This window comes from Triticum dicoccoides, chromosome 6A, assembly GCF_002162155.2.
Source record: "Triticum dicoccoides isolate Atlit2015 ecotype Zavitan chromosome 6A, WEW_v2.0, whole genome shotgun sequence".
NCBI classification, from domain to species: Eukaryota; Viridiplantae; Streptophyta; class Magnoliopsida; order Poales; family Poaceae; genus Triticum; species Triticum dicoccoides.
The window spans coordinates 561363091-561371773 of NC_041390.1; the positions used below are offsets into that span (position 1 = coordinate 561363091).

General features: G+C 43.0%; 2 protein-coding genes across 2 annotated transcripts in view; one reads left to right on the forward strand and one right to left on the reverse strand.

Moving 5' to 3' along the window:
* Nucleotides 1-890: 890 nt before the first annotated feature.
* On the forward strand, nucleotides 891-4060 carry LOC119317918 (armadillo repeat-containing protein 6-like). The gene is made up of 8 exons (XM_037592420.1): nucleotides 891-1095; nucleotides 1199-1492; nucleotides 1661-1944; nucleotides 2473-2601; nucleotides 2957-3079; nucleotides 3194-3301; nucleotides 3389-3567; nucleotides 3682-4060. Exons 1-8 carry the CDS (start codon nucleotides 963-965, stop codon nucleotides 3803-3805), a joined length of 1374 nt encoding a protein of 457 aa, XP_037448317.1. The 5' UTR covers nucleotides 891-962; the 3' UTR covers nucleotides 3806-4060.
* Nucleotides 4061-4437: 377 nt separating this feature from the next.
* LOC119317919 (peptidyl-prolyl cis-trans isomerase CYP40-like) overlaps nucleotides 4438-8683 on the reverse strand; it is a 4831-nt gene continuing 585 nt past the window's right edge. Inside the window, exons 2-10 of the mRNA XM_037592421.1 lie at nucleotides 6610-7110; nucleotides 6280-6367; nucleotides 6126-6178; nucleotides 5839-5943; nucleotides 5329-5404; nucleotides 5199-5236; nucleotides 5005-5115; nucleotides 4746-4829; nucleotides 4438-4662 (exon numbers count right to left, since the gene is read on the reverse strand). Of these exons, the coding sequence (XP_037448318.1) occupies nucleotides 4818-4829; nucleotides 5005-5115; nucleotides 5199-5236; nucleotides 5329-5404; nucleotides 5839-5943; nucleotides 6126-6178; nucleotides 6280-6367; nucleotides 6610-7110 (984 nt within the window). The 3' untranslated portion in view covers nucleotides 4438-4662; nucleotides 4746-4817. The remainder of the gene's footprint in view (nucleotides 4663-4745; nucleotides 4830-5004; nucleotides 5116-5198; nucleotides 5237-5328; nucleotides 5405-5838; nucleotides 5944-6125; nucleotides 6179-6279; nucleotides 6368-6609; nucleotides 7111-8683) is intronic.

Consider the following 8683-nt stretch of genomic DNA (forward strand, 5'->3'; position numbering starts at 1 on the left):
AATATTTTTATCTCCTTGTTAAATGACTCGACATTCTCATCTGTTAGAAAAATACTACATGATCTTAGGTTGTTAGTGGACGTTGATTTACCAAAAGTGAAGCCTAACCTGCCACGAGGCGAAGAATGGAAGAGTTTATGTTAACATTGTGTTATGCCTTATTTATATGTCTCGAGAGGACCCGATGGATATCCAGTGGGTATGGATATCCATCAGGTCTAGACATGGAGATAGTTTTACACCCGTGGATTTTTTTCATGGACGGGCAAAGACCGTCTTCATGGATATGGATATGGATTTTATATTGTTCAACCCAATCCAAACCCGGGCCAATGCCATCCTTAGCCGGAGATGTAACCCAGATGCAAAACGACAAGCCGCGCGGCAACCCAACCACTTTGAAACTTCCCCTCCCCTCCCCCACTGGACGCCTACCTCGATCCGCTGCTAGCCCGCTACACCCCGCCGCCGGCAGACCGGCCTCCCCACCCCCGCCGCCGGATCTGCCGCCTAACACCTCTAAATCACTGTCGTTTCGCCGCCCCACCGCTGCCACCCGCCGCGCCATTTGAAGCTCGCCCGCCGCCTTGCTGCTCGTCCTCAAGCTCGACCGCCGCTCGTCATCAAGCTCGACCGCCGCCCCACTGCGTCCTCAAGCTCGGCCGCTGCCGATCGTCTCGATCCGTCGCCGCCATGCCGCCGAACAAGTTTTACATCATCTGTTGGAATGTAAAAATTATTTTTTATGTAAATTATGCAACACCTACTTTTATATCTCCAAATATACATCATCTACTGGAGATGGTCTAATCTTGCATCGTTCTGTTTGAGCATCGTTTGAAATTCGAAATTGAAACCGCCCCCTGCCGCACGTCGCGAAAGGGGGGAAACGGAAACCCACCAAAGGCTTCTCCCCTTCTTCGTTCTATTCACTCCGTCGCTCGGCGCCCTAGAGCAAGAACATGGCGATCGCGATCTCGCAGGAGGCCTTCGATGACATGGTCCGGGAGAACATGGAGGACCTCGGAATGGACCCCGACGAGGCCCTCGCCGACGCCGTCGACGCCCTCACCCTCCAGGGCGCCAACCTCTCCGGTACCCACGGACCCAGCCCCCGTCCTCTCCAGGGCTTCAGATCTCTGATCTTTCTTACTCGCGTGACCACGCGGCGGACTGAACCTCTCGCCACCTCCTGCAGGGATCATCAGGCGCGTGCCTGGGGACGCCGTGGCGGAGGAGGTGAACCCGGTGATGCGGGTGCTGGACGAACTGAAGGCCTCTGCCAGTGGTAGGTCGGGGGAGGATCTTGACAGGCTGGTCTCTTTGCTCGACGAGTTGCTCGAGCTGTGCTCCGGCGAGGGGGCGGAGAATGCGGCCGTGGCGGCACGGAACGGTGGCGTGGAGGCGCTCGTCGCCCTGTGCGCTTCGGCTGGGGTTATGCAGGAGGGGCTGCTTGCTTCGGGCTTGAAGGCGCTGAGCTCCCTGATCCGTGGTATGTTGCTGTCTTCGCGAATGTTCTTGGATAGGAGGATGTTCTATTGATTTTACGTTCCACAAAGGATAGATGTGAGGGTTTTAATTTTCTCCATATAATTTTTTATCTACCAGAACAGCATTATCTGGTCGTTTTCTGACATTTGGGGATGAACTCAATCTGCAGATGTTGGGAGCACTGAAAAGTTCAGGCAAAGCCAAGGGCCCAAAATTGTCATGGATATCTTGAAAGGAGCCCTGGAAAATTCAGATATACTCGATGGTGGTTTTAGTGTCGTGGCAGCGGCATCTGCTGGCAATGAAGTTGTGAAAGACGCCTTTATGGACTTGAAGGTCGATGAACTCATTCTGGAGGTTATGAGGAACAAATCAAATAGTAAAGTGCAAAGCGTGTATGATGCCATACGTGTTCTGTTGACACCCGACGATAACCGAGTGGTGGCTTCTCAAGTATGTCCTATATGCTTGTAGAATCATGTGAAGATTTGATATAATTTTAATTTTACATTAGCACGTGCATCACTTTGATTTGCATATTTATTACTCGGTTTGAATATGACAATCATGAAATTAGTTTACCAGAGATAAATCCATATGGGGAAATTAGATTGAGTTATAGTAAGGTGCTGTCTGTATGAGATGCATAGGAAGCTAAATTAGGTGTTAAAACAGAAATTTCATAGTTATATATTAACTGCAATCTAGCATGATGTAGAAGTAACGGTGCACATCTGAATGTAGTTAGATTTCACATCCGCATAAAAATATTGACATGAACTTCTTGTGACTATTAGATACTAGATAGAATGTAAAAAAAAAAAAGCCAACTTGGTATCACATGGTTTCATGTTTTGAACATTCTGGTTTCTCATTGTCATCGGCACATGTACATCTTGCACTCTTGCTTGTAAGTTGACACTGTAATTTACAAATGAATGTTGGATCCAAAGAGATGAAATTGACAGGCTTGTGGTGCAGGTATATGGATATTCCAGGAAATTTGCAGAAATTGGCGTCGCAGAAGTTCTTGTCATCGCACTCCGCGAGCAAGTTGCTCCATCCAGCTTGCCATCAGCTTGTGCTGCTTTGAAGGCAATTGCTGTTAATGTAAGAATAAACTACGATATATACATACCCCATAAATGATAGTTGAACAGTTTTATGTTATGGTTTCAACTTTCAATTTCCGCAGCAGCGAGGCTCCATTTTTTCTGGGGCAATTTTTACTATGTTTATAAACTTTATCTGGCCAATAGAATATGAATTGCAGGCAACTAGTGTACATAAAGCTTGATGTTCATAAAATTTCCTGACATGTTATTGCTTCCTTTTACTTTTGGTCCTGTGTATCAAAAACTTATTTCCTATATGCCTATATGGAATTGTGATAATAAATAAATAAAAGTCATTTACCCTGAATGCTTATGAGAACATCACCATCTTTAGTTCTTGTGTACCACAGGAAGAAATATGCCGGTCCATATCTGAAAATGGTGGGATTGATGTGCTTCTTAAGTGCATCGATGAGGCTGGCGTACAAAAGAACAAGGTTATAGCAAAATCTTGCTGCTCTTTGCTGTCTAAGGTATGGTAGTATGGCACAACACTGCAACATCACTGTACCACAGGAATCCCTTCTTTTTGTATGAGAACAATCCTACTTTGATTAAATCAAACTTACATCACATTCTTCTTGAAGCTGGCTGGAAGTGATGCAAACAAGGCCAATATCATTCAGCAAGATGGTTTTGACAAGTTCTTGAAGTTAGCGTCTAGATTTTCTGAAGACCCGTCAGTAATACAGGAGGTAATAACCACAGATGTGCAATGCTGAAGAATCTGTATACTCTATGAGCCATTTCCATATCCTGTAACGAACTAACTGAATGTGTAGGTAATGTCTATCGTGCAAGTCCTTACATTGCGGTCACCAGACCATGCAGCCCGTGCAGTCGCGCTAGGCTATGGCACTCTGGCCATACAGACAATGCAAAAGTTCCCCTCCTCCGCACTGACTCAGAAGCAAGCATGCCTTATGATTCGCAATCTCGTGGTCAGAAACCCTGAAAACAGGTACAATGTAGAAGTCACATCTCTCCGAAATCTACTGCTGCAGCTGGTTTTTATTCCCAATGTGATGTGCTCATGCTTATACTTTCTTCTCAACACTTATTTTTACCACCACAGGACGATCTTGCTTAACGAAGGCGTGGAGAAGCTTATCAGGAAAGCCAAGGCAATACATGGAAGCTGCAAAGCTGCCGCCACAGATGCCTTGAGAGACCTGGGCTTGGACAACTACAATGCGTAGAGAACATAGATAGCCTACCGTGTGTAAAGTTTGCCTGTCCGAGGATGTCTTGGAAGAATATATGTTGTGTTTGGGTTCATAGAACTGGGCTGCCACGGTTATGTCTGCTTCTGGTTCCATTTTTGTGGGAATTTTGAATTGTGTGGTTACATGGTCTGGTTACGTACGTATGTTCGAAGTTTTAACCAATGAACAGAAATATCGTGACCTGCTGCACGAACTAGCTCAAAAAAATCGCCACCTGCCATGATTTTATGTACTCCATCCGGTTCTTGAAAAGGTGATGCATTGCATATGGGCATAACTAACTTGTTTGGATTGAGTACTTTCTTGTTTAGATTGGGTACTTCAAATTCATCTGCATAGATTTACGACAATGGCCAATTATTTTCTAGAATGAATCCTGAACGTTGTGACACCTCTGGTTGTCGAATTCGTCATGGGTCATTCCTATCTGAACTATGCAGTGTAGATAGCTGTCGTCAACAATGTCAAGTGCAAATGGGTGGTTTTGGCACCTCTGGTTGTCGAATTCATCATGGGTCATTCCTATCTGGGACCATTCAACTGGGTGGTTTTGGCAGGGTTATTGGGGGCTCCAAATGCATGGGCCAAGTGCAAAGATACGCAAATGGAACGTAAAAAGACATGTCATGTCATCAACAATGTTTCATCAATTCTCGCAAAATGTGTTTTGCCAGAAGTTGTCGAGATATCCAAGAGTTCAAGTCAATGAAAAACATTTCTTTCGACAGCATTGCTACCACTTCTATACTAACACAAAAGGTTCAGGTGCCCCCACTGTTTTCAGCCATCCACTGGGAGTTATTTCTCCCGTCCAAACTCCATCAGTATAACTGCAAAGAATAAAGCATCAAGTCAAAACGCATAGACAAACTACAAGCCCGGCGAAATAATTGCAGTAGGTTCTAAGAACAACCTGAAGTTTTTCACAGGGCAGCTCCCAGCATGTGTGACAGACGAAACAATGGAAAGGCGCTTGCTTGAGGCATCAGTTTTTATCCTACAACAACGACAAAAAAGACCATCAGTTACGCAGAAAAGGAAAGGATCTGGTCTGGCCCGTGTTTCACAACATCAGCATTTGGCGGCCAAATAGTTCATTATCTATTGTTTCTGTGCCCAAAGGTCCAAACCAAAGAACTTAAATGGCGATGAATATGGTATTAGGAAAGTACTTCGTCACTTTTCTCTGAACTTGCTGCCAATACTCCACTTTTCTCTGAACTTCCTGACATCTCGAACATCTTGGAAAATGCCTTCCGCTCCAGATTGCGTCTGTCAGTAACCTGGGGTAATCACAGATGACAAGTCAGCAACATCTTGTACGAACAATCATTAGTCCCAAAATTCATAACCACAATGAACTAACCTTCTTCTTTGCAGCAGCCAGCTCCCGTTTGATTCCTCCTGAGGATCAGAAATACAAAAACCAACATTCTTAGCTGCAAATGGGGGAAAATGTACTAATAGTCAATGAGGGGGCAATAAGATATACAAACCATCGTTTGGCTCCAACTCCAACGCACGCTGGAAGCTCTCAACTGCAGCATCAATATTCTTGAGTGTCATGCGTGCCTGCATTCCAATACCTTATTATTGACAAGCCAAGTTTGAAGCTGATGAGAAGGCGCTAAGAATTAATATTCCCAGCACCGACACGACAAGGATTAAAAATAATATTGCACCACGGTTAGCAAGAATGTAAGTTTTAGAATGTAGTACGCATACACATAAAATGATGCTCAAGTGGCACAGATGCAAATCTTCAATTTGACGGAAGTGCACATCTTCATGTCCAACATATAAAGTAAGATGTACTCAACGATAAACACATGCAAATAAGCCAGTTTGATTTCACATAAATGCAAGTAGTTTGAGCGTACAAGTGTAACACAGGGAAGGTAAACTGCGCTGGTCATAGTTTTGTCAAAACATGTTTGTAGTGCATATAATTTCCACAACATTTGGTCTGTGGATAGTAGTATATTACATGGAAGTTTAACACTGACCTGTCCTTGACGGAAAAAAGCTTTTGCGTTGCCCTCTGTTTCACGCAGTGCAAAGTCTGCATCTAACAAAGCACCCTCCACATCTCCCAGCTTCAGTTTGCATGCCTGAAGAAGTTACAGGTGACTTCCATATACCAGGAAAAAACAATGATTTTACAAGGAAAAAAAAACTCTATTTCACATAGAAAACACAAAGTTGTACCAAATAGAATTTCTCTAAATGTAGTAATATAGAGGGCATGCATTTGTGATCTGTCCATGAACAAGTGGCAGAAAGTTGAACTTACAGAACTATTTGTGAGTATAATTGACTTTGTTTTCCGCAGTGCTGAGCTGTTCTCTGCACATTAATAGGTTGTTAGGATTAGCAAGTAAAATGCACCTCTTTCCATAAGCACCTTAACAAAAGTAAACAGCAATAAGAAACAAAAGAACAGCTACCTTGATCTATCTCTTCTTTCTCCCAGCAAATATCTAAATACCGCATAGCTTTTCTGTACTTTCTGAGTGCAGCCTTGTAATCATGTTTCTGTAGAGAGGCAGAAACTTCAGTTGTAAGTTCCAAACAGGAATCAAGTTAGGTGTAGTATTTTTAAAATTTAACATGCTATGTTTACCCAGTTTATTAGTGCATCTACGCTTTAGCCAAAGAATTGGGCAATACATGTTATTAATGCATTACATGCAACGACAATGAAAACTTCCTCAACTGAACCAAATAAGACTAGCAAAAATATGAACAGGAAGTGCTGTCCATTGAGCAATGCGAACCTTAAAATTTTCATTCCCGAAAGACTTTGCAGAATCAACGGCATTAATCCACCACAAAACGTCTGCAGGCTTTTCATCGAGGTCAATAGGCCAATCAGGATACATGTCACCATCTTTGAAGAAATTTGCAACTCCTTCAGTTGAACCTTCTGGCAGTTCCCCACAATCAACAATAACAATATCATCAGTTGGAAGGTCAGCTTCTCCAGCACAAACATGCTCCATTGCACGAACCACTCCCATCCCTTTTACAACCCTCCCGAAGACAACATGTTTCCCATCAAGGTGTGGTGTTCGGGTGGTAGTGATGAAAAACTGAGATCCATTTGTGTTGGGACCAGAATTCGCCATTGATAACATCCCTTTCCTCTCATGCTTCAAAACAAAATTCTCATCCTCAAAATTCAATCCATATATTGACTCGCCCCCAGTCCCATCACCAGCAGTTATATCTCCACCTTGCACCATAAAACCCTTGATGATACGATGAAAAGATGAGCCCTGAAGAGTAAAAGTTACCCAAAAAAATAAGTAGTTGAAGGGTTAAAGATCCCATACTTCACAGAAGTAAAAGGTATCCTGCAGTGGTCCCCAAAGGAAAAAATCATTATTACCATAAAGAATAACCAACTCTAGTTCATAACTTCATATAAAAAATGCTTGTCTTGGTCATTCTTTCAGAAAAGAAAAGATTATGGATAATGCTAACTCTGTGCAGTTAAACATCAAAATCACCACGATTCTCTTACTAGAAAATGGAAAGCAATTTGGTGGCTGCAAATGAAAGCGGGGCAATCTTGCCTTCCGTCTACGAAAGAAAATGGGCAATAGAGGATAGCAAACATGTGTTAGTCTCTGCCACTATGAAGCAAACGGTACAAAAGTGCCGTTATCCAAAGTTGGATCTCTATCGCTCCAACAGTTAAGTGGGAGACTTATCACTACTTCAATAATGCTCTGCTCCACTCAATGTTGAGGAAATCGTTAACTGGTAGCTGCTCGGTGGGCTGGTGAGTAGGGGATTAATAGGATAATCGGCAAGTTAATCGGCCATTTAATCAATTAATCGACGATTTATCGGGTAATCGGCTACTCGGGGACCCTATGAGTAGGGATTAATCGGCAAGTTAACTGGTTAATCGGATGAATTCTTGAACAGGGGCTCCACTTATGTGCTTCTGCCACATTATCATCCCAATTCATGGTTAAAATGCCAAGTCTCACTTAAGCATGTTAACTTATTTACCAGTTCAGAACTATCACCAGAAAATAGTAAATCCACATTGACCACATAATATTATTTTGCAACCACTCAGTTTGTCCTTGACTGGGACACTTGAAGCACAAAACAACTAATGCAGAGCTAGGTCTACTTGGTTCTGACAGATCCTGCTTCAAGGATAAGCTACAACCAAATTGTGCCAAGAAAAAATTGCCAGAGGCTGAGACCATATATGCAGTTGGTGAGACTTGACATATGTCCAAAACTAGAAAAATCACAAGGTACTTTCTCTACCTAATGAAGTCCATATGACCACATAAAACCCTGTTTAACCATACCAGAATCCCTTTTCATAGTCCACTATTCTATTGCCAACCATACACCCAGTTGGCCAAAAAACAAAAGTATCAGTTTTCCTACAAACTATGGTGCTTCCAATTCTCAGCAAGTGCTTCAAGAGACCAGAAAGGCAGAAACAGAAGCAAGTGTTGGCCATATTGTACCAGCACTAGTGGTAGGCACTAGTACATGAAGCATTATTACCAGTAGTATGCCAAAGCAAGTGTAATGTACAGTTTAAAAGCAACAGGACTAATCGGAAAGTTACAGGCACTATTATGCACACTGAAGAAAGCTGTAGCAGTAACAAAGACAGCAAAAACAAAATCGCCCAATCAAAGCAGAAAGGCCTGCAAGGACTCATGTTTGGCTGATAAATCGCCAGCCATTGACAGAATCACAGTTCGCGCAATTAAACTATCCAACCCTAAATCACTGAACCGAGAACCGTGTTACCTGATGCCCAACAATCTATTCGACTATGCGCAAAACGCACATTTGACAGTGTTCGAA

Excerpts from the sequence above, each read along its gene's own strand:
- LOC119317918 (XM_037592420.1), top strand. The coding sequence starts at position 963 with ATGGCGATCGCGATCTCGCAGGAGGCCTTCGATGACATGGTCCGGGAG. Across the intron at positions 1,945-2,472 it reads ACCGAGTGGTGGCTTCTCAA|GTATATGGATATTCCAGGAA; the intron begins GTATGTCCTATA and ends CTTGTGGTGCAG. Across the intron at positions 3,302-3,388 it reads ACCCGTCAGTAATACAGGAG|GTAATGTCTATCGTGCAAGT; the intron begins GTAATAACCACA and ends CTGAATGTGTAG.